This window comes from Oreochromis niloticus, linkage group LG7, assembly GCF_001858045.2.
Source record: "Oreochromis niloticus isolate F11D_XX linkage group LG7, O_niloticus_UMD_NMBU, whole genome shotgun sequence".
Classification (NCBI taxonomy): Eukaryota; Metazoa; Chordata; class Actinopteri; order Cichliformes; family Cichlidae; genus Oreochromis; species Oreochromis niloticus.
In genome coordinates this window covers 36,789,980-36,815,363 of record NC_031972.2, presented here as the reverse complement: position 1 = coordinate 36,815,363, position 25,384 = coordinate 36,789,980, and the positions used below count along the sequence as shown (strand labels likewise).

The window sequence follows — 25,384 nt, the reverse complement described above, 5'->3', positions numbered from 1 at the left end:
CCTCAGGGAGAGAGGAAATTAGGACAGGAGGCCTAATGGAAGCCTCTGTCCTATCACCTCATCCATGATGGCAAACCAGGGCCAAGTAGCAGCAGTGGGCTTCCCACTGACCTCCTCTCCTGACCCTGGATACAATCCTAAAGGCAGAGGAAATCAAAAATGACAGTAGACAAATAAAAACACCACAACAGCTGTTAGTAATTGCACATTTATTAACTTGTATTCTTAAGAATTATTTTCTTGATAACACACATACATACTTTGTATTTTTTTAAAGTTATCCCATTTCTTTCTGGCCTGCAAAGAGGTGACTTTCCCCTGCAGGCCCATCTTCTCCAGAATTGTCCTGATCACACACAAAAAATAAGAGAAGAGAGAAGACCATGGTAACTATATTAATCCCTAAATCCAAGTTTTCACAGACTCTTTGAATTTGGACAGCCGTATTCGAAGCATGCTACCCCTGGATTTGGACACCGCAATCATCTCGTGTTATGTTCAGATTTGCACCCTCTGTCTCTTTGTGTGTAATTAGCCCCAGCTGTGTTCCCAAAGTGTTTCCTGTCTCCTGTCATTTCCTGTGTATTTAAATCCTTTGTTTTCTTCTGTCTAATGTCACGTTCTCCCTCATTGCTCACTGTGTGTTCTGCCTTCCAGTCTGTCTGTTTTAGTTTACTAAGTACTTTTCATAGTATTTGACAGTGAAACAGTTCTTGTTATGTAGCAAACTGTGAGTCTCATTGCACTTCAGCTTATTTTTGGTTATGTTAGCTGGGCCAGCACAGGACCACCAGTGTGTCTGAAACTGGCCTTGTGCTGGCCCATGTGTGGGCCACCTCTGGCAAACCAGGTCTGGGCCACCAAAGAGCCGTCATTCTTTGCGGCATGTGGGCCATGTGTAAGCACATTGTGTGGGCCAGATCTGGGCCATACCAATTTTGCTGTGTGTGTGTGTGTGTGTGTGTGTGTATGTGTGGTCGTGTATTACTTATTGTTGTGGGGACACAAATTTCTTTACACACGCACATTGTGAGGTCTCGCCTACTTTATGGGGACAAATTGTAAGGTAAATCATCAATTTTAGGGTGAAGGCTTGAGTCAGGGTTAGGGTAAGGTTCAGGCAGGGACTTGTGATGGGTAGAGTCAGGATAAGTCTCCAGGAAATTAATGTAAGTTCATGTAATGTCCCCAAAAGTGATGGAAACACAACACGCGTGTGGGTGTGTGGGGTTAGGGTCAAATGTTGGATGTATTTTGGTGTTTTATTGTTCTGTGAAATGTTTACATTGTTTATTTGTTGTTTTTTTATTTGTTCATCCTTGTTGTACTAATACAACTTATTATAGAATAACTTGGCATTTTACTACCCTTGTCGCACAGTGTTGCCTTGAGGCAACAAACCAATATCTTTTTGGGGGGGGGCAGGGTGTCAAATTTTATGATTGATATATTATTAGTGACCCTAAAGCTCCCCCAAAATAGGGAGAAATATTTTTTTCCCCCAAAATTAAAAAGTCATGCAGTAGAGGGATAATATTCCAGAAACACCCTTGCCGATCCGATCAGCTGTTCGTAACACTTCCTAAGTTGGAATAGACATCAGCGCAAACTATGGTATGTCCGCCATTACTTGCTCAAAACCGGAAGTGATGTCATTTTTGCGGAAATGTAGTTTTTTTTTACCTTCAGGGCCTTTACTGGCATTTTTAAAAGTTATGTTTGTGCAACTTTTTTGTATTTACAGTTTTGAGTGATAAGCCTCTTAAATTTCTCTAACTAGAAATATATGTTAAAAAAACAAAAACGATTTTGAATTTTTTGTAGTTTATTGCACTTTTTTGCAATTTATGTAATTACTATGCACTTAATGCATACATATTATTAAAATTTGGGCTATAATGGTTGTATTGATGTATAGCAACTTGAAATGCTCCCAAAAATGGCACTACAGCATGTAAAAATATAATATAAGCTCTGGCGGACTTGGTTCTATGGTATGTCTTAAAGGGTTAAGTGAGCAAACGTACAAATTCACCAGGGCATCAAATGATTACTTTCCCCACTGTATTAGCATGGTGATTCTAACTGAAATCCTGAAACACACCATTTAAAAAAGGACTTTTTGCAGAAAACAGAGAGCGGCCCATGTAAAAAGAATGTGGCCAGACAAGAAAATATCAGGGATCATAAACAGTTCTGCAAGTTATTTTCAATTAAATAAAACCAATAAAGCCACAACCCAGCCCTGGCCACGGGTTGAATAAAGCCTCGGACATTGACCTTGACCACTGACTTAGTGCCCATACATCAACAATGAGTGTGTGGAGAGGGTCCACACCTTCCAATTTCTTGGGGTTCTCATCTCTGCTGACATCTTCTGGACAGACAACATCACAGCGGTAAGAAGGCCCAGCAGTGGCTCCACATCCTGAGAGTCCTCAGGAATACAAACTGGACTCCAACCAGCTGCTGACCTTCTACTGCTTGTCCATTGAGAGCCTGCTGACATGCTGCATCACAGTATGGTGCAGCAGCTGCACTAAGGAGGATAAAGTGAAGTCAAGCTCAAAAGAGCATCGGCTGCCCTCTCACCTCACTAATGGACATTTATTCCTCACGCTGCTTCAGCATCATCAAGGACAACTCTGGTTTTGACCTGTTCAACCTGCTTCCCTCAGGGAGGCGCTCCAGGTGCATCAGCACAAGGACAGACAGACTCAAGAACAGTTTCCTCCCAAAAGCCAAAACCACCTTGAAGTCACACATGCACTGGCAACATGGTATGGCCTGTATTTGTCCACCCATTCACACACCCATTCAGACACTGGTGATGGCAAGCTACGTTGTAGCCACAGCCACCCTGGGGCGCACTGACAGAAGCTGCCGGACACTGGCGCCCTCTGACCACCACCAGGCAACGGGTGAAGTGTCTTGCCCAAGGATACAACGACCGAGACTGTCCGAGCCGGGGCTCGAACCGGCAACCTTCCAATTATGAGTCGAACTGCCAACTCTTGAGCCACGATCGCACCATGGTATCACCCGCCAATCCAAGGACTTCCCTCTATACACAGACTACACAACTATTATTACTACTGTGCAGTATTTAATTTACATGCAATAACCCACACTGTAAATATGTAACACTATTTATTTTATTTTTTTCTGATATTTATACATTTCATTTTTTTTATATTGAGACTGTTCATATGTATTTAGTCCTTCAGATCTGTGCACCTGACCCCCCTTTCTTTCCCACGTCTGTACTGAGTAGGAGATGCTCTGAATCTCATTGTACATGTGTATACTGACAATAAAAGGCATTCTATTCTATTCTATTCTATTCTACCCAAGACAGCAGCGATCTTATCTGAATTGTGATAAGGGTTTGGTACCCACCGGAGGTGGACAGAGACAGTTCTCCTCCTACTGGCTGCTGTTAACTTCTTCCCGCTTGATCTCACAGCAAAGTCCAGAATGCTTGTCATGTCTCCTACATCTGCTCACACCTGTGTCGTCTTCTCCTGTTCTTACACAAAATCCCACCATTGCATATGCTGCAGCTTTCTCAGCTGCGTTACTGAAGCTGACTAAAAACAAACAGATTACCTTTGGGCTTGTTGGCAGAGCAAATATCACCTGCAAATTTGAAAAACTTCATGCACTGGCCACATCTTATTTTGGGGGAATTTTTAGAAAAAGTCTAGTGACCCAGTGTTTGGGCCCCCATCAGAGACAGGCAGTGTCTCATGACCTGCAGCCAAACTGAGGAGAAGCATAACGACCTGATGTGGAACCAACTGAAAAACATCCACTCTGTCCACAGAACAGTGACACGAGCCTCTAATGAGGAATAATGGAGGTTTCAGAGGTGGCTCCATACTCCTCCTTTGGATTCAGACACAGGCACGACTGGAAAAAAAAACTCTCGATCGTCAGTCTAAAAAGACTCGAGCAGCTCAGCATCTGCTGTGATGAAAGTAAAGGGTAGTCTGATGATAATGGTGCAAATATGAAAGAGAAGAAGAAGAGAGTCCACTCCAGACTTCTTGACATAAATCCAAGATCTGTTTTTGTGCCATGTGGAGCTCACTCAGTAACTCTGGTGGTAGATGATGCAGCAACAAGCTCTGATGATGTTATCGACTTCTTTAGCTGCTTTTTACTGTTTTCTGGCTTCATTAGAAAAAATAAAACACATGTACACAAACCTGAAGTCCTGGTCAGATACTCAATGAGGGAGTCAAACCGGCAGCATGTAGCCTGTGAGAGATCAGACTGCAGGAGTCTCATATCCACTTTTTGAGCTGAGAGACAAAAGTAAAGATTCAGCCATAAGAACTGTTTCAGTCCTTAACTGAGTCTTACTTTATCTTTATTCTCCATGTGCACTGTGACAAAAACACAGCATGTCACTATCATCACAGTCTGAGGCCATACAGATGGATCTCACACCTCCTGAGGAAGAATGAAGTCTGTGCATATAGGTGCATATATGCTGGAGACATTTCTGCCTGAGCATCTGATGAAGACATGTGAGAGGAGATGAAAGTGAAAGCTGTTCATAAGCAGAAGAGATTGTGAGGCTCCTGATGAGGAGGTGACTGTTGCACTGAGAGAAATGGAGATTTCCTTTGTCAGAGTGGTGGTGGATGTCTCCAGTATGTCACTGTGAAAAGATCAGAGACCCTGGGTGAAGTAAAGAAGTTCAATGCTTGTCACTGCTGATCTGCCTGATGAAGAGGTGAAGAAGCAGCGTGAAACCCTGTTCCAGAAACAGTCGCAGCTGCAGAGAGGAATGTCTCCAAACTGAAGCTTATTAAAAATAATTAATATCTGCAGTCACTGACTTTGAATTAAACCCACACTGTTTGTATTGTTTGAACATAACACCTTTTCATTATTGATATTGTGGGAGCTGCCAGGACTTTCTGAATATTTGCACAAAACCTGAACTCTTATTTTGTTTTTTTTATTTAGATATATTTTGTTATTTTAAAACATTTTTGATATTTTATATCATTTTAGTGTTTCTTTATGTTAAATGTTAGAGATGGTTTAGAAGACTTAAATGTCTCTGTTCTACCTTCAGGTTGGAGCTGAATGAACGTGCAGACACGACTCAGGGCTGAATGAAGTCCTTCAACATTTTCAGGGAAAATCAGTCAGAGCAGTTTATTATTTGTTTATGCGACTTTTTCTTTTTCCAAGTCAAACCTTCAGTCTCCACTCAGCAGTATCTCCTCAGTAACATAGTACAGCTCCCTCGAGTGGTCTGTGCGGAACTCCTCATCAACAGTTCATCACAGGTTCTTCCTGATATTTGAATGAAATCTCAGCTCTGATGGAGCTTTGTGTGTGTTTGCTGAGTGTGTGTGAGAGCTGCTGCTCACAATAAACTGAAAGTGTTTGAGGAACAGAGAAACAGAAAATCATCTGATGATCCAGTGAAGACAATCTGAGCAAAGTGACTGAATGAAGCAGAGATTTTATTAAGGGTTGACAGAAAAGTGATCGACAGATTTCATGTGGAAGAACAGAATATAGAGAATTTGAACAAATCAAGTCCAACATGAAAGGATCCAAATGTTTCCACTCAGCCTGAGTCATCAGAAATAATTCAGTCATTCAGAGCATGAACACACATGAAGACTCCAAGGTATCAGTCAGATGAAAGAAGATCAGATTTCAGGACTGGACTCTTCACAAACACTGAAGAGTCAAAGTTGGATTGACTATTTCTACACTGTGTCCGAGTTCAGTGTCTAACATCCTCTGTACTCACTGATTAGACAACAACATGTTGGACTGTTTCTGGATCATGTCAGTGACATGTTACTGTCCCACAACCACTTTACTGACACTGAGTCACCATGAGAGGAGCAACAGATTAAAGCTCACACTGACAACATTAGAACAACGTGACAGAAACATGTCTTTGTTGAGAACACAGAGTGACTTTGTGTTTAGTTTGTGATATCAGGGAGGGAGGGAGCTGTTCTCACACACTGTTGTACCGATCACAAACAGCAGGGGGCGACCTCACTGCATTTAAAGCACAGCAGGCAGCTCAGACCCAGCTGTACCTTGCATGTTAGCTCACTGGAGTTAACATAACCACTTTGGTACGACCCGGCTCAAAAGCCGCAACATAAAACAAGAGAGAGAGAGTGTGAGAAGAGGTTTTATCTTAAAATGGAACACCAGGTTGGCTAAAATGGCCAGTGCCACCAAGGCAAAAGCAAGTGAGCTCCCTGGGAAGCTTGCCTCAGGTATGCCTTTATCCACACCTGACTAGGTGTGGCCAATTAGCACCAGCTGAACACACTGAGCAGATTAGAGACTGCAGAGGGATGTAACACCTCCCTTAAAAGGGTTCCTCTAGGACCCCTAAATTTATTAAAAGCCCCTCTAAAGCCTTCAGGTCCTTGACCTACAAACCTGAAATAAAAGTAAAAGCTAACAGAAGCAGTGTTCACATTGTAGTTGGCATCTGTAAGCATGGATGGGCATGAGGATTTGAAGTTGCCACACTGAACACACAAAAAGTAACATGTGACCAACACAAAGGAGCACAACAGTCAAACCCAAAACGATTACCTGACCTACAACACAAAACCAAAAGTAGCAACAAATAATCACGACTAAGTGATCTGTTGTCTCCACCACACAAAGTCACATACAAGTGGCCCTATACCACAACAAGTTATTTTAATATACAAAATTCAGTAAAGCAAGCATACTAGTGACCAACCATAAAATGGAGAGCTATGGCCACACAATGATCACATCAAGGGTGGCACAGCACCCCACAGAGTTATTGCCATCACCTGGCCAACAACACTCACAAGTGATCCAACAAAATAGCCATATTCCCCATAACACTAAAGGTCACAGCACAAAACACTCACCTCATGAGGATCTCATTAGCATCCATCAACACTGACATATGCACACACAGTACACATTATGCCAACTTAAAAACAGCCTACCTGCCTCAGCTACAGATCATAATTAATTACTGGTCTCAAACCTCCTGCCAAGTTTAGTGCCACTGGTTCACTTTGAGCAACTCCCATCCTAAAATGCTAAAAAAAAAAAAAAAAAAAAAAAAAAAAAACACCACACCACACACACACAACACACCAATAAAACTTTACCTGTCTAGTCTTTAGTGGTGTACCGGGCTCGAGGCACCTTTAAACGCAAACTCAAGGGTAGGCAGCAGACCATGGGTACAGTCTCCCACCAAACCCTGAAGCGTACCCCCACCCAGGATAACCACCAAACACAAAAAACTAAAACAACAAAGCAAAACAACAAACAAGTGCTTTGATGGAAGGGCAGCACAGCCACCCAGCCGAAACACACTAAAGGGATGTTGCTCAATCACAGTGAACACCTTCGCTCACCCACTTAAAAGCAATACAAAAAACTGATATTCCGTCTCCACTAAAATGTCCAAACAATCCCGGACAAGCCCCCACTTATGTTACGACCCGGCTCAAAAGCCGCAACATAACAAAGGAGATGAATAGCAGAGTGTAGGTGAGAAGAGGTTTTATCTTAAAATGAACTACCAGGTTGGCTAAAAGGGCTGGTGCCACCAAGGCAAAAGCAAGTGAGCTCCCCGGAAGCTTGCCTCAGGTATGGTTTTATCCACACCTGACTAGGTGTGGCCAATTAGCACCAGCTGAACACATTAAGATGATTAGGGGCTGCAGAGGGACGTAACAACTTGCATTAGAATTTAGAAAATAACTATATGCAAAATCGAAATATGCGAAACAGTTTTTAGTTTAAAAAAGAGTGTTTGCAGGCTTAAGCTGTTGCACCAGTATGACTGAAGAGAACTACAAGAACAAGCTGAAAGCACACCATTGAAGTGTAATGAGTCCATAACTTTTTGCCTGGGATTGTTTTCCAGTAATAACAAATTATACAAGTAAAAGTGGCATATTTGTGTAAAGATATAGTTTGTATGATCATTTGTCGTTTTTATGTGTTTCGAGTAAATCTAAGAGTTAAAATATTTTGAAAAAAAATTAAAATAATTTATTCTATGAATACAAACTACAATTTACCAACATCATTGAACTTTCCTTTTTTTTTTTTTTTTTTTTTTTTAAACCTGTCCCGTTTGGTTCTTTTGCCATCAGAATTATTGTCTAAAGGCGAAGAAAGATGCCCAACGGATTTACTTTACCAAATGGACCATCCCAGCCTTGCCGTAATGGTCCATTTGATTCACCTTTTATTGTTTATTTTATTTTCACTTGCTGAATACGGGACAGACTTGACTGGTGGAAAGAAAGGGGAGAAAGAAAGAGGGAAAGAAAAACAGCTGAGAAGAGGGACGGGGGAGAAGGGCAAAAACCAAAAACCAACAGAATAAGCAGACAAAAAATACATATATCGATCACCTGGGTCACCTGTTGAGAAAGAAAAAAAAAAGAAAGCAAGCAGAAGAAAACGAGAGTAATAAACAACATCACAATGATATATGGGAATATGACAGTAAATACTAAATATTAAACATTATTGTGCAGCACGTGAGAACGACAGCGCACAGTGTGCTTTGAGGTAGGAGCCAAAAAGGGTGTAGTTTGTGTGTGTGATCACCCATGTGTGCACCTGTGAGCATGAACGCGCTTGTTTTTAAAAGGTTCCTTCATGTAATGATCTGCTAGAGGGTGTGGGGGGCCACTGCCCCTTCCTCCAGGGCATGAAGCAGGTATGGAGGAGATCAAAACTCCAGACATCCAGAGGCCCCCAGAACACAAGAGACCAAGGAAGACCAACAGAGGGGCAGCCGCGCCACTATCCCAGAAAGAGCTGAGGAGAGTCCCAGATGAGGGGTCACTCAGCAGCCGCGGATCAGAAGCCAGGGGGGTTGCAGTGACGTGCCCGTGAGCTCCGCCGGCAGCCAGCTGTGCCTGAGTGACCGAGCCCCGGGCCAAGAGGCCGAGGGCACCCCATCCCCGAAGTGGCCCGAGCGAGCCCCAGGCTCCAGGCCCCGATAAACAGCCGCCAAGGAGTGAGCCGGTGGGTACCTGGGCGCCCACCCCCGGACACAAAGAACCACCAACGCACCGATGTCTGAGGGCGTCTGCCACCGGCAGGGGAAGTGGTGGGGGAGATGGGCCTCCAAACCTTGGAGGGCCTGAGATGTCCCCAGAGAGGTGGCGTCTGATACCCAACCTGACATATAGACACAGACAAACAGGCACACACAGATACAAACATCTATTCCCACCCTCATGCTCTCATATACAATTACTCAACACTCACCCAACGTGGAGACGGACATAAAGAGACGCTGTACACACAATCACACTCCCCAAGCGTACTCTAAGCCCCGGGTCTAGGTACCCTTGCCCCTGGAGGGGGAAACTGCGCCCAGACCCAGGTGATGTTACCCTTTTCCCTGCGGTGGGGAGAAGCAGACTGCCCCGACTCCGCAGCAGCAGGGAGGCCCCACATTCCAGACCCCAGTCGGACGGCCAACTCCTCCTCCTAGCCCCCCCCACTCCAGCAGGCCGCAGAGAACGGGGGTGTAGGAAGACTCCAAACCTCCCTCCACCCGCTCATATGTAGTGTTGATGTATGTGTGTTCTAAGGTGCATTTAAAACCCAGGAGGGCATGGAGCCACCTGCCAGAGCAGCAGGTAAGCGTATAGCCCCTCCTGCTAGCCCTCAATGTCTACGTGTATTTAAAATTGAGAGGTGGGCAACGACGCCAGGGGTGAGGTGTACACCCTGATGGTAATTTGGAATCCGTGTAGCGTGCCCACCCCCAAGATCCTATATGTATGAGTAATGAGAGTGTGAGTAATGTGAATGTCTAAGTCATCATTGAACTTTCCTATATTATCACTATAGTATTAACCAGTCAAACAACAAAAATACAAAAAAATAAGACATGAACTGTGTCCTAGAAATTACCCATAATGCACTTCTAAACAACACAGGCAATCATTCCTGTCTGTGGATATCTCTGTACATCTCCTCCATCTAATGCATAGTACACACTGAAAAAGTTACATAGACTTACAGACTTTTTATGCAGTTTCCAGCATATAAAAAACAGTGCAGGCAGCATGGTGATTAGCACTGTTACTTGACAGTAAATCTGGTTTTATGGTCAAGCAGAGAGAGCTCGTTGACTGTCCACTCCATTCCAATTCCTGCAAGTCTGGCTGCAGTCAGCTCTGTTTGTACACTTCCTCAATTGGAGGAAGTGTACAAAGTACATGTTACAGCTAGTCTGTGGGCTATTCTTATGTTGTTGAGAGCAAAGTTCTAACACAAAAAGAGCTGAAATTAAACTCTGGTGTCAAAAAACAATTAAAGTGTCACTGAAATCACTGCTTTATTTTTTGATCTTTGAACTTTTTTTTGCAGTTCTCCTGTTCCCAGTGCTATCACTCGCCTGTCTGTTCCAGCCCATTTGTCAACCAATTAACATTTGGCAGTCACATATGCCATGTGCGTCCAGCAACGTGCAGTCAGGATCTTTAAGGACTGCAAGGGAGCACGTCTGGAGTGGGTGAAAACCCCTTTGCACTTTCTGTCTAACTGAAAAGAGTACACAGGTTTACATTTGTGGGACTATAAATTCTGCATAAGAAGGTGGTGGGTTCAGGTTTGCATATTCTCCCTGTGCCTGCTTGGGTTCTCTCCGAGTACTCTGGCTTCTTCCCACAGCCCAAATATATGCAGTTAGTGGGGTAAGGTTAAATGGCAATTCCAGTTTGCCCATAGGTGTGAATGATTGTCTGTCTCTCTGTTGTAGGCCTAAAACAGGCTAGTGACCTGTCCAGGGTGTACCCCACCGCTTACCCTGTGGTAGCTGGCTCCAGTCCCCCCTACAACCCTGAATTGGATAAACGGAAGAGAAATTATGAATGTAAATTTAAAAACCTGCCACTTCTTCAAGAAATACCATCAGAATAAACTAAAGTTCAGTTTGTTATGCCACTTTTGACTTTACCCTCTAACAGTTCCAACTTTAAAGGCAGGAAAGGGCTGCACTCATTTATCAATAGCTGAATATTTCTGTCTGGCAGTAAAATAAAATCTGACAAATAAATTACGAGCTGTGTGATACCATCTGAAATGTGTTGGAGTGGTAACAGGAGAAAATAGCTCTACACGGTTACCTGATGATACCATATCCAGCTTATTTCATAGCTGATGGTATTTGAACAAACTTGTATCTCAGAGCTGCTCTGGTTCCTTCATCCATTCTGCTTCTCATCTCCTCCAGTTTCTGAACCTTCTCTGTGTCTCCTTCCTCCTTCATCTTCCCAATCAGAAAGTCCAAGTGGACAACAGTGGACAGAGAAAAAACATTCAGAGCAATCTGGTCCAGCTTTTCAAGATGTTGGTAGGACTCATCCAGGAACTGTGACTTCTCTGCTGTCAGTTTTTTCATTTCATTTTCAAGATTTTTCAAAAGGCTCAATGTATTCTTACTTTCTGTTTTATACTTTTCATACTTTTCTTTCATGTCTTCTTTGGTCCTCTCAACTATCCTTGTTTTGGTCACATATCTCCACTTTTCTTTTACATGATCTGATGCAGGACACCCTTTGGTACATGACGTACAGCGGCCTCCTTTCATGACCTCACAGTATTCAGGTCTCCAAGCAATTGTGCATCCAGGATAGTGACAGGTCTCCTCACAGACTTGACAGCAGACAGCTCCTACATAACCACCCAACAAAAAGTGCCTCTTGATTCGTTCTTTAACTTTGTAGACCTCAGGAAGTTCTATACTAAACTTCTCATTCTTCTTCATGTCCTCCTCATGTTCCTTTAGAGCATCTTGAGTTTGCTTGATTTCATTCTTTCTTTCTTCAATAAATTCAATTCTCTCATGCAGGTTTTGGATGCAGGCGTTTAGCCTGATGCGTTCGTTCAGAACTTCAACTGTTCTCATCAGTTTCTGAGGACTTGGTTTTCCTAAAAAGTCAGCCAAACGACCCATTTCTTTCTGTGTAAATTTCCATGAATGTTTCAAAGCCTTAATTTCCTCCGTTCGCTGTTTATCCTGGCAGTTATCAAACAGGAAGTAAACAGGCTCATTTTTCTCATTTCTGGAACATTTAATGTTTGCCACTTTGAGAGTCTGAAGAGCATTTTCAGGTGTTCGTCCATTTGAGTGTGTGAAGAGAGCTACAATGTTTTTCTCCAGGTTTTTTCCAAACAGAGACATCATCGAACTGAAGATGTACCTAAGTCGATCACTGAGTCTATTATCTGTCGCCTTCATCACCAGACCCACTGAATTAAGTTCATGAACTCCATCCTCTGATCGAAACAAATCAAACAATCTCTGACTGATAATGTCATCATGTTCAGTACCACTGGTGTCTCCAAATCCCGGAGTATCGATGATGGTCAGAGAGTAGGGCAGAGTTTTATCTTCAAAACCAAAGATCTCGTACATGATCACATCTAATGTCTGACTGTCTGTCTGACTTTTCTTCTCCTCCTCTACGATCTGAAACCAGACTTCATCCTCCCACTTCACTCCCATGCTGTAGTTGAGCAGAGCGTTGATCAAAGTAGATTTTCCTGCTCCTGTTTCACCCACAAGTAAGATGGTTCTGTTTGTCTTATATTGATTTTTTTCACCAACAGTCATTTTTGTCAAAGATCCAAACATCTGTTTTTCTGTTCTCAGCTGGTAGACAGTAGGAGGTCCTGAATGGATCAGGAAACTGTTTGAGAGGATGTCTTCATATTGTGATGAGATGACACAAGTCCTGCAGAGAAAATGCAGATTATGTCCACTGCATACATTTACAGTAAGAACTCTTTGTCATAGTTCTTATTTATAAACTGAACTGATCCTTTTATGTTTAGGATCAGATTAAATTCTTTATTTCTTTTACTCATTTAGACTAATATTTTTGTCTTTCCCTAAGCAGTGTTTGCCACAAAGTTACTTTATCTCTTCAAAAAAAGAAAATGCACAGTAGTTGACTTTAGAAGCTGATTGTACACTGCCCACTCAATCAGATAGAGCTTTTAGTATATTCTGGTCATTTTTATTTACACTGGCTAAAACAACACAATTTTTTCCCATCCACCTTTCATTGGGTGGGCACAACACTTATTTGGGTGGGCCTCAGCTCTTGCTGACCTGATCTTCTGCAGTTTCACATTTAATATAATTTTTACTACTATTATGATACAAGGATATGTATGTGGAATCAGATTTTGGAGTGAGGTGACTCACATGAGCAAGGCATTGCTCTGCTCAATGGTATATAGTGCAAGTGGGGTGCTGCTGACTTCAAATGAGGATATGGTCGGGCAGTGGAAGGAATACTTGGAGTGCCTCTATAATCCATAATGGCAGGTCTTCCATAGAGGAAGCAGAGTCTGGGAATAAATGAGATGACTCCCCCATCACCGAGGGTGAGCTCACTAAGGTAGTTAAAAAACTCTTTGGTGTCCAGGCAAGGGGGATGGACGAGGTTCACCCTGAGTTCGAAAAGCTCTGGATTTTGAAGGGCTGTCCTGAATGACATGCCTCTGCAACAGTGCATAGAAATCTTGGGCAGTGTGAACCCGTGTTGGTGATTCCCACCTTTATGAAGGCAGACCAGAGGGTGTGCTCCAACAACATGAATATCAGACTCCTTAGCCTCCCTGTCAATGTCAAGGTTCTGGAAAGGAGAGTTCATTCATTAGTCCAACCTCGCATATGGGAGGAACAATATGGTTTTCCTCCTGGTCACGGAAGAAAGGACCAGCTCTTTATTGTCTCAAAGATATGGAAGGTGCATGGGAGTTTGCTAAACTAGTCTACATGTTTTTAGCAAACTTGGAAAAGGCTGGCCTGTCATTTTCTTTTGTTCACCAGGGAGGATATGAAAAATGACAGTCTAGCCTTCTTAGACTGTGAGCCCATAATGGGCGACATTTAAAAGTTGATGGTAAGGTAAATCAACACATACGAATCAGTATTTAAGGTTTGACTCTCATCATCCGCTGGAGCACAAACTTGGTGTCATCAGGACGTTACAACATAGAGCAAACACCATCCCCACAGACACAGCAGCCAGGGAAGCAGAAGAACATCACATCAAGAAGGCCCTGAGTAAATGTGGTTATCCCAGCTGGACATTTGTCAAAGCTGGGAAGGCACCAAAAGAAAGCTCCAGACGGTCCAGTTGAGAAGGACAACTGTTGGCTAAGCAAAAGTCCTCAGTTATCACTTATGTGTCAGGAGTATCGGAACAGTTGAGACGCATTTTTTCTAAACACCGCGTCTCTGTGGCTTCAAAACCCCAAAACACCCTGATTGGTCCACCCCAAGGATCGGGTCCCCCGACACAAACAGAGTAACATAGTGTACGCTGTTAAGTGCCAGGAGGATTGCCAGGATTTATACATCAGGGAAACCAAACAACCTCTGGCGAAGCGGATGGCACAACACAGATGAGCCACCTCGTCAGGCCAGGACTCTGCAGTCTATTCACACCTACAGGCCATTGGACACTCTTTCAATGATGAGGATGTACACATTCTGGACAGGGAGGAACGCTGGTTTGAGCGCGGAGTCAAGGAGGCCATTTACGTGAAAAGGGAAAGACCATCTCTGAATCGAGGAGGGGGCCTAGGGGTACATCTTTCACTATCTTACAGTGCTGTGTTTGCAGCCATTCCCCAACTCTCTGTGAATGGTACTCATGGCCACTGATCAATGATCACTGATGAATGGTCATGACAATTTGCATATCAGTGACATGAAACTGACCTCACAGCTCATTGTTAATTCAGTGTGCTAGTTTCAGTCATAATGCAAAGGAGCTGTCTATAAGGTTGGAAACCTGCAGTCAACTGAGACTGAAGAAGTCCTTTGGATGAGAGACGAAAAGTTTCTCCAACTGAAAATGCTACGTCCAGATGAACAGAATCAACATTTTGATATCTCAGGATTTTGTTCACAGGAGTTAGATGCTGTACTGATCAGTTGTGAGGAAGGAAGTTGAGCATAACAGTGAGGTTGGTGATTTATTGCTGATCTACGTCCATACCCTCACATATTGTTATGACTTTTGGGTAATAATTGAAAGAATGAGATTGTGGATAAGAGCAGAGGAAATGAGCTTTTGCCAAAGGGTGGCTGGCCTCTCTCTTAGAGAGAGGGTAAAGAGTTCAGTCATTTGAGAGAGGCTCAGAGTAGAGACACTACCCCTCCACATCAAAAGGAGCCAGTTGAGGTGGTTTGGGCATCTGACTAGGATCCCTTCATGATGAGGTATTTCGGACATGTCTTACTGGAATGAGGCCCCACTAGAGGCCCAGGACACGCTGGAGAGATCATATCTCTCAGCTAGCCCAGGAACATGTCTGTGTTCCCCCAGATAAGCTGGAGGAGGTGGCTGCGGGGAGGGAAGACTTCTCTGTTTAGGCTGTTGCCCTCGTTGATAAGTGGAAGAAAAATGGGTGATTTTTTAGTTTGTTTAGCTTAGTTTGTTTTTCAAACAGGTAATATTGTTTTAATCAATGTTATGTTATGCTCAGGGAAGGAAACAGTTTGAATTTTGAAAGGGAGTGATGTGAGAACTCAGAAAGCAAAATAAACCTGATGTCGATTAAACATGTTTCACCAGTGATATTAATCTGTACAGTTCTTCTGATAAATAACATACTTGTACAGCAGTGCTTCTTTGGTTCCTTCATCCACTCTGCTTCTCATCTCCTGCAGTTTCTTGACCTTCTCTGTGTCTCCTTCCTCCTTCATCTTCTCAATCAGGAAGTCTACGTGGACAATAGTGGACGCTGAATCAGCTTTCAGAGCGATCTGCTCCAGTCTGACAACATGTTGGTAGGACTCATCCAGGAACTGTGATTTCTCTGCTGCCAGTTTGTTCATTTCATTTTCAAAATTTTGCAAATGACTCAACTTTTTCTCACTTTCTGTTTGATCCTTCTTATCGCTCTGTGTCATTTTTGCTTCTTTTTTCTGAACTTTTCTTATCCTGGTCACATATCTCCACTCTTCTTTTACATGATCTTTTACAGGACACTTTCCAGTACACGAAGTACAACGACCATCTATAAAAACTTCACAGTGAGTTAAAGCCATAATACATCCAGGATAGTGACAGTTCTCCTGACAGACTGTACAACTGACAGCTGCTTTAAAACCAGGACCAAACACCTGTTTTCTGATAAGTTCTTTATGTTTATAAACCTCAGCATCAAATGCAGTTAACTCATCGTTCATCTTCATTTCTTCTTCATGTTCCTTCAGAGCTTCTTGAGTCTGTTTCATCTCTCTTTCTTTTACTTCAGTGAATTTGATTCTTTCTTGCAGGTTTTGGATGCAGGCTGTCAGTCTGATAAATTCCTTTGACGCTTCATGTGTTGTCTTTAGAGGTGTAGTTTTCTTCAGGAACACTTTGAACTTTCTCATTCCTTTCTCTGAGATTTCATAATCATGTTTTAGGTATTCTTCTTCTTCTTCGTCTCCTCGGGCTTCATGCTGACTGTTATTAAACAAGAAGTAAACAGGCTGATTCTTCTCATTTTTGGCACATTTAAATTTTGCAGATTCAATAGCTTTAAAAGCATTTTTAGGTCTTTTTCCATCTGAGTGTGTGATGAGAGCTACAATGTTTTTCTCCAGTGTTTTTTCAAAGAGAGACATCAGTGAATCAAAGGCGTACATTAGTTGTTCACTCAGTTGATTATCTGTCGCCTTCATCACCAGACCCACTGAATTAAGTTCATGAACTCCATCCTCTGATCCAAACAACTCCAATAATCGCTGACTGATGATGTCATCATGTTCAGCTCCCCTGGTGTCTCCAAATCCAGGAGTATCGATGATGGTCAGAGAGTAGGGCAGAGTTTCATCTTCAAAACCAAAGATCTCGTACACGATCACATCTGGTGTCTGACTTTCTGTCTGATTTTCATTCCTCTCCTCCTCTACGATCTGAAACCAGACTTCATCCTCCCACTTCACTCCCATGCTGTAGTTAAACAGAACGTTGACCAGAGTAGATTTTCCTGCTCCTGTTTTACCCACAAGTAAGATGGTTTTATTTGGCTTGTCTGGATTTTTTTCACCAACAGTCATTCTTGTCACAGTTCGAAACTTCTCTTTCTTTGGTCTCAGCTGGAAGACAGCAGGAGGTCCTGAACTGATCAGAACACTGTTGGAGATGATTACCTTGTATCTAGATGAGATGTTCCTGTAGAAAAATGGAAGAGCTCAATCCATGTTTAAACTTTATATGTACACTTTATTCTTTCTTAAATGTGCTGTTGTGATATTTTCTAGTTCAAAGTTCGAGAAATATTAAAATAGAACCATGTACCGAATGGTGATGAACTGACGAAAGAACCTGAGCCCTTGACGTCAGCAGTGAGAGGTTTATTTGTTAAGCTGTGGGGTCATTACAGTTCAAAGAAATTAATCATTACCATTATATTTAACTATTTCTTTTTGATCCAAAATGCTACAGCAAAAGTTCAGACAGGGACTAGAAAGTGAAACCATTTTTTCCTATGTTAGTTTCGCTTCATAGAGTCCTTGATAGATTTAGAGTTGATTTTAAAACCCTTCTTATAACTCACAAAAACTTTAATGAAACAGCTCACTTTTGTGTTTTTATACAGGTTTTGTGACACATTGTTCCCTAGATTGATTTATGAAGCAATTTAAAGGTTTGATTCCCAAAGGAATCATAAAGAGTCATATTGTGTATTCAAACAGAGGAATCTGCTGAAAGGTGGGAACTTTGCAGACATGACAAAGTCAGTTTAAGATGTAACAGTAATGATGATACTTACATAGTCTGGATAAGATCTGGTACAGGCAGAGCCTGAGGTTTAGATGGCTGCTCTTTAGTTTCTGAAAATATTAAAAAGAATAAATTAACCTTACACAGTCTGATTAATCTGACATAAATATAAATAAATATAGATATAATAATATAATATAATATAATATAATATAATATAATATAATATAATATAATATAATATAATATAATACAACTTAAATAAATAATAAGACATATAACTACGATGTAGATTGGTAAGCAGTTTTTTTTTTCAGTTCATTTGTTGCCGTGTTTTATTTAAATCTAAGTACTGCTGACCATTGTTGCAGTTTCTCTCTGGTTTCATTGGATATTTTGTCATGCAGATTGGATCAGCCAGGGTTTGAACTACCAACCTTTCAATTACTAGCAGACCCAAGTCACAGCCACATACATCTGTAGGTCCACTATGAATGTATAAGCCGTTTTATTTTTCTAAATCTTTCCTGTGCAGCACTTCCTGTTAAATTGCTGCCCTGATACCCTCAGTGCCTCTGTCTAAATATAGACTGTTGACTGTGTTGTTCAGCCTGTTGTTCTAGGACACACTGACCTCTGTAATCTGAATGTAATAACCAGACTGATCTCAATGTGTAAAATAACTGTAAAATATTAATTTCTTAAGAAGTCCTCTAATTTCTGTTTGAGTACAGTTTTGGTTTCTCTACTCACCTGAGCTGCTCTGTGGTAAAGAAAAATCTATATCAAAATACATGCTCTCTCTTTGCTGTCGATGTGAGGCCATTTTCAAAAAGTAGATCCAAAGTTTTACTCAGCAAAATCTCATTCTCTGACTGAAGACTGCAGAGCTGCAAGACTCTGCTGCCATCAACAACACAAACTGATCAGGATATTCTGCAAGAGAAAAATCATCAGAAACTTTCTCTGTCGTTACAGCTTTAAATATATTTTTTCCCCTTTCTCTTTTTTTCCGTCAGAGCAGTTGAAAATGTTGGATTTAAGCAGCTGATTAAAGTAACAGATCCTCTGTACCAGCTCCCTGGCCATAAACCTTTCCCCCGATACACACAGAGTACAGACAGACAGCTGAACAGCTGCAAACTGTATCATATTCACCACACATTGGATTTGTGGTCACGTTGCATATCACATGAACCTCACTGCTCACTTCACTGAGACAGTTCTGCACTTCCTGTCCAGCACTGAACAGGAAGTGCAAACCACAGCTGAGTGACTATGTCAATTTTCCAAATTTACTAATTTGTTTGTTTGAAAGCTTATTTCATTTTAACAGAGGATATATCCACCATTATTTTAAATGAATGTTTACTTTAGTTTTGTGTATTCACATGATTTTGAAACTGACCCAAGAATTAGTTATCCATTTTATTTGTATTCTGTAATGGTAATGCATACACACACACACACACACACACACAAACAGAAACACTGTTGTTCTTGACCACCTTTGGTGGTGTCTCTCATCAGGTCTTGGGGACTGTTACAGTATATTTGGCTCAGATGTTGCTGTACAATATTCCAGACACTTGGTTGTGTCTCTCAGTGTACGCTCTCCAGTTAGCCTCCGGGTACTTTTGTAGTCTGCAACTCGGGTCCTGTCGACTGTGGCAGACTCCTGCCTCTGTGGATAGGGTCCTTAGGGCCTGTCCGCAATCAGAACATTTGTTCTGTCCTTTAAGTCGGGTTTTTCTAGCCAGTGATAGGATTTCTTGATGTCACTTCCTCTATCTGTCGACTGTACATTGCATCCAGGGGCTTGGTCGTCCATTAATGTTCCTCTACCTGTTTGTCATTACTCTCTGTCTTCAGCTGCCTGTTCATTTATGGAGGAGCTCTATCTATCTATCTATCTATCTATCTATGGATCAATCAGTTTCTCCATAATAACATTAATCCTTTCAAACACAGTGTTGAACAGCTATTTGAAGGTAAAGATAAAAAAACAATACAGTTCAAAAATAGATCAAACAAAAGGGGACAGCAATAAGAACCATTCAAATTTTTAGGTGTAACCGGTGTGTTCCTGCGTTGTGTCTGACACTGACAAAGAAAGGTAAAAGAAAGAAAGATCTCCAAGCAAATAACTTGCCCGCTCCAGCTCCTACGACCAAATACAAACAGTGGGGAAGAGGGTTAGCTCAACCCATCACAACTTCCAAGCTAGTCAGAATTATATACTAATGCTAGCCTTAACGGCGCCTAAAACACATTTGTGGCACACACATACTACACCAGCGGTTCCCAAACTTGTTTTGCTAGCCCCCCCCCCTTGTTTTACAAGAAAAATGTTCGCCCCCCCACCCCACCGCACTAGTGATGGGATTTGCGGATCTTTTTAGAGAACTGGCTCTTTCGGTACTTGCTGGCTTGTGTAGCCACTAGGTAACAAAGCTCAACACTGCGCCTAGCATCCTGGAGCACTTCTGTTTTGTTTTGTACGTGTTTTGGAGTTTGTACGTGCTTTGTCTCTAGGGGCCACCGTAAATATACTTTTATTTATTCACTTCACATAAAATGTAATAAATAAATCATATAATACAAAAACCAACTAGTCACAGTTCAACTTTTAACTATTTAAATTTTCAGCTTTTTCATTTTAAACAAATTTAAAATGAAACAACACAAAACACTGCAAACCACAACACAATTAAATATAAATTAAAATATGAAAACAAAAAGAAGATGCACATTCTCTGTCATATGGGCCTGCATGAATAAACTTTCTGAATCCTTTATCATCCGCAACTGAAAATAGTTGTGGATGATTACTATACCTTTCTAATGTGACGTTGTCGTCCCTGGCTCTCTTTCTCTGTCTCTCCCTCCCGCTCTGTTCCTGTGCTACTGCGAGTGTAACTACCGCCCCTCCCCCCTCTGCCCAGCGCAAAGCACAAGGCTCGCATGCGGAGTGAAGCGGAAAAAAAGTGCGAGAGAGGGTGAGAGAAAGAAAAAAAAAAACCCACGGCTCGCAATAAGGAGCCGGCTGGCGTCGTTCACGTCAAAGATCTGGCTCTAAGAGCCATTTCCATTTCGTTCGCGACCGGCACATCACTAACACGCACAAACACATCCTCCAACCACACACACCCATATTTTGCTCCATTGCGGTTTATGTCACACCTGAAACATTTAGTAAAAAATTAAGCAAATACAAGTAAACTGCAATAAATTACAGGTAGTAATAAAATAAACTACTAACTCTTTTATGCTACGTCTGCACCTACACGGGTATTTTTGAAAACGCAGCTGTTTGTCCACATATAAACAGCGTCAGGGCCGTGCAGAGACATTTATAGGGGCGGGTGCTCAAAGCTAAAAAGGGGCACATTGAACCAGGCTGAATAACAACAACACACATTCATCAAGAATCTAATATGGGATCACATCATACTATATCACTGTTGTGAGGCAAAGCAAACGTAGCCTATGTTTTACCAGATGGGTACAATGTTGCTGTTGAGGGGTTGCTGCTGCTCCTGCTGCTGATGGTGCTGGAGGGCAGGGCTGTGTTGATCTGAGACTGTAGACATTAAAAAGTCCATAGGAGAGATGGTAGCTGATTAAACAAGTGTCATGAGATAATAACAAAATGCAAAGATTGGTGACAGTGCTTGGAACGATAAGGCAACAAAAAACTGAGAAATAAACTAGACCCTGCCTGTGAATTACTCTGCTTCTCTTCCTCCTTCCATCCCCTCATCTCATCTATCACTCTCCACTTGCTGTCCATCTGAGAACAAGGCACAACTTGCTATTGCAATAAACTATTATTTAATTATCCACACTTAACAACTCTTACACTTAATCTATAATAAAATGATGACAGAAAAATGTTATAGAAGCAAAACATTTCAGTTGTGCTTATTATTATTTTTATACTGGAATACCTCTCCAACAACTGGTACATGTGTTAATGTTACCTGTGCTCTTTGTAATCCAGCTGCTGAGGGATCCACTGCCTTTAGTAGCCTCACACAGCTCCTACTGTTTCCTCCTCATGTCCTTACCAGCCATTTCTGGACAATGTTATATTATGAGTAATAATTCAAAAATCCATATAAATAAAACACACACATGCACACACACAGTGACATTTTAGACCTTCTTCAGAATACTGTATATACTGTGGGCACAAGTTTCCATCATGGTGCTGATCCAGAATCCTTCCCTTATTATTTATTACTAGAGCTACAATAATAAAGCAATGAGGGAAAAAAAGTAATAAATTTATAATAATGTATTTATGATGATTCCATTTGTTTCACTAACCACTCTGTGCAGGGAGAAAGCTTCTTACATTTTTAAACTGTAGAGATACAATAATTTTGCTGCTGTAAAATCAGCATTTTGTCTTATTTAAAATATAAATCTAATATAATCTGTTTCTTAATGTCTGTTCTTTCAAATACAGCGTGTTTTTTTAAAATATTATAATTATAATAATCCATTATTATGTGGACATGCATATTAGATCGTTTTAAGTGAAATATAAGCCCTCCAGAAAGGCAGGAAAAGCCCTGTAACTTACTTTAAAACTAAATATGTTCCCTAAAACGGTGACAGAGCTACAGACCCATGACAGCCTTACCCAGTCAGCCAGCAGCTATGACCAGCACTACTTGTGCAGTTAATAAAAGGACAGGTAAAGTTTGTCGCGCTGTTGTACACACAGCACGCTCATTTGTTTCAGTTCGTCAGTTGCCACAAGACAGCTTACCAACGTGTACGTAATAAGCTAATACTCCTGTGTGCTTTAGACTACAGTGTACGCTGTACACCTACTTACTGGTTGTGTCGCATCAGTCTGTGTCTCTGAGTTAATTTGTGTTTCTCCTACAGCTCCGGACCGCAAAAAATGCGCGTGCTCTTTGTGAGCTCGTTCCCGGCTCGTAACCAGCGCGTTCTGCCGTCAAGGGCGATCATTGGTTAATGGTGATCATGTGACTGATGCAAGCCAGATCCTTTTATTTAGCAAAAATGTGATTAATAGTTAAATATTATTGTTGAGGGGCACAGACAGGACTCCACACGCACACACACATTTAAAAAAAAATAATTAAAAATTAAAAAAAAAATTGCCTCAACAAAAGGGCACTTTGGGCACCCATCAGGAAAGGGGCGGGTGCTCAAGCCCCTTCCGCCCCCCCCTGCACGTGCCTGAACAGCGTTTCGATTCACCGAAAACGGAGATTTTTAAAAACTCCTTTTTTGCGTTTCCGTGTGGACGAGGAATACAGAGTTCATCACGCAACGTCAAAGGTATGTGCCTCTTTTCACGTCACGCTGTGCGCCCCGTTATTGTTTACATGAGATGAATTGCAGAATGGCAGATAGAGACAAAATACTGTTAATCTGACTATCTTCAGGTTTTACACGCTTACATATACACACGCAGTTACTGTCCCTCCATTTACAAAGGCAGAGGCGTCACGGTGTGATTATTTTACGTGTAGTTTTTTTTCCTGTGTAATAATATTCAACATTGCTATCAATACATTTTTCAAAAAAATGCCTCTCTGTACAAAATGGGTTTAAAAACATAAACAACTGTGGGACAATGTTTGTCCGTGATTTGAACAGGGGGAACAAATCGTGGCAGGATCAGCCTGTATCCCACTGTACTTGGGATTTGTGAACTAAAAATCAAGAATGTGGGATACTGTTTGTCCGTGATTTGGAGAGACCAACGCTGCTCCCGGATGAAGGGAAAACCAATTCTGCAGGGGAGACCTACCTTGGCACTTGTGCAGGTGAAACCAAAGGGAAGACATGCTTCACGACATTTTCTAGTCTTTGGCTTAGAATGAAGTTGGTTTGGAAACATATTCAGCGATGCTTCATCTCCTGCTTTGCGTTTGTCTGGGAGCCCCGTGCTAACAGTGTCCAAGCGTTTTGGGTTTTTTTCCCCCTTTTCATACCGCGCCCCCCGCAATGGCTCTGCGCCCCCCCCAGGGGGCGGGCCCCACACTTTGGGAAGGTCTGCATTAGGCATAGAATTATGACACGTAAGATAGGGTGAACAAATCTTTAACTTAGTGTGGCAGGATGAATGGTATCCCTCGGTCCAACCCACTTTCAGCCTGGCGCATTAGGGGGCGCTAGTATAAATAGTGGCCATTTGAGTGTCCCTGGATCGCTTACCTGTGATCTCCTTTTTGGTCACCTGACTTCCCTTTGGTGTTGCAGAGATTATTTGCGGGTTACTCTTCTGAAGCCTCCATCGCGGCTGGTAGGTGTTTACTCATTGTAGTGTTTACCACCTTACTTGGTGGTAAACGGCTACTGTTTGTAGGTCGTAGCTGTAGAAGCCTCCTCTGAGCCATTCTGCTCACGTTCTATGACGCGGCTTACTCGGTACGTAATCAACTTTTGTTACGCTCTCTGCCTTCTATTGTTCTTTTATAGTAATTATTTATTATGCTTTGCAGGAAGTGTGGGCCTTAGTTTTGCGCCAAGCTACGCGAACTGAAGTGCTGCTGCTTTGCTTTGCTGTGCTTTTACCGTCTGTTCCCGTTGCGAGATTTCTTTTCCTGCTGCTGCCAGCTTTTACAGTGGACGTCGGCGTGGACAGCGGCCATATGCATGCCGGTTATGGGAGTCAGCTGGCGTGCATATTGATTGACAGTTAACTTGTAGTCGTGTAGACGGCAAGTTGGAGCAATACGGCGATTCCGTTTGCTCCAGATTTTAGAGTTTTATCCAGATTGTATGTTGTTTTCCTGTTGTTTGATTTGTAGTTTGGATTTTTGTTACGCCACTGGTGGGAGGCCCTTTTTCTAGCTGTAGATCACCAGTGTGGTCCTGCAGTTGGGTTATCCCCCAGCGCTACACATTAGTTTGTTGTGATATATTAAAATTTTCTTTTATTCAGATGCGGAGCGCCGACGTGGAGGAGACTAGGGTGCCTTGGTGGTGGGATCCTTTGCGTGTACACACCTGCCTTGTTCAGTTTATTAGTGTGAGTGTGTGATAGTGTGCTGCACTTGTGTCTTGGTGTGTGTTCTTTGTGTTTTTTTTTTTTTTTTTTTTTTGTTTTTTTTTTTTTTTAGTTTGTGTGGCATCCCTGCCCCTCCACTGGTAAGCCTCAGCTCTGAATACCTTTTTAAGCATATTTGTACATGAATATTTATGATTGTGCTTTTATATGGTGTTTTAAATAATTATTAATAACTTGTCAATTTGTTTATCATTGAACCTCGTCTCTGTACTGAGTATAGCGAACCTAAGTGCCTTTTTGGTGATTTAGTGTTACTTCCAGTATTCTCTGGGTGAAATTCCCAGGGTGGCGTTGTCTTTTTAAAACTGAAGAGTATTTACTTTATTTCCACCTCGTGCTGCCACATTAGCTTTGAAAATCTCCACAGAGCAAGCTTGCCTGATATTTTGAGGGAGGTTGTTCCACAAAGCTGGGGCATGAAAAGAAAGAGCTCCACAATAGTTTTTCTTCTGGCTTTAGGAACTTTTAGAAGGCCAGTATCCTGAGATCGGAGAGCAGGGGATGGAACATAGTTGCAAATGGTCAAAGAGATATGAAAGCGCCAAAC

At 42.0% G+C, this 25,384-nt stretch overlaps 1 protein-coding gene and 1 long non-coding RNA gene across 3 annotated transcripts; one reads left to right on the top strand and one right to left on the bottom strand.

The window, feature by feature from the left end:
* Positions 1-274: 274 nt before the first annotated feature.
* On the bottom strand, positions 275-18,940 carry LOC100701398 (uncharacterized). Of its 2 annotated transcripts, none has more exons than XM_005458296.4 (5): positions 18,531-18,940; positions 17,827-17,887; positions 15,675-17,225; positions 11,163-12,773; positions 275-346 (listed from the first exon to the last, which is right to left on the bottom strand). In XM_005458296.4, exons 1-4 carry the CDS (start codon positions 18,601-18,603, stop codon positions 11,183-11,185), a joined length of 3,276 nt encoding a protein of 1,091 aa, XP_005458353.1. In that variant the 5' UTR covers positions 18,604-18,940; the 3' UTR covers positions 275-346; positions 11,163-11,182. The 2 variants fall into 2 exon arrangements, with proteins under 2 accessions (XP_005458353.1, XP_005458352.1); XM_005458295.4 differs by lacking the exon at positions 275-346 and adding an exon at positions 9,866-10,876.
* A 4,830-nt stretch (positions 18,941-23,770) lies between these two features.
* On the top strand, positions 23,771-24,668 carry LOC106098854 (uncharacterized). The gene is made up of 3 exons (XR_001225167.3): positions 23,771-24,069; positions 24,133-24,194; positions 24,269-24,668. It is a non-coding gene; the product is annotated as an uncharacterized LOC106098854 (long non-coding RNA).
* The last annotated feature ends 716 nt before the right edge of the window (positions 24,669-25,384 follow it).

Bases quoted from the DNA above. Each gene is read 5' to 3' on its own strand.
- LOC100701398 (XM_005458296.4), bottom strand. From the start codon at position 18,603: ATGGCCTCACATCGACAGCAAAGAGAGAGCATGTATTTTGATATAGAT. The intron at 17,888-18,530 runs GTGAGTAGAGAA...TAATATTTTCAG, and splicing joins TTTACCACAGAGCAGCTCAG to AAACTAAAGAGCAGCCATCT. The intron at 17,226-17,826 runs GTAAGTATCATC...ATTTTTCTACAG, and splicing joins CCAGATCTTATCCAGACTAT to GAACATCTCATCTAGATACA.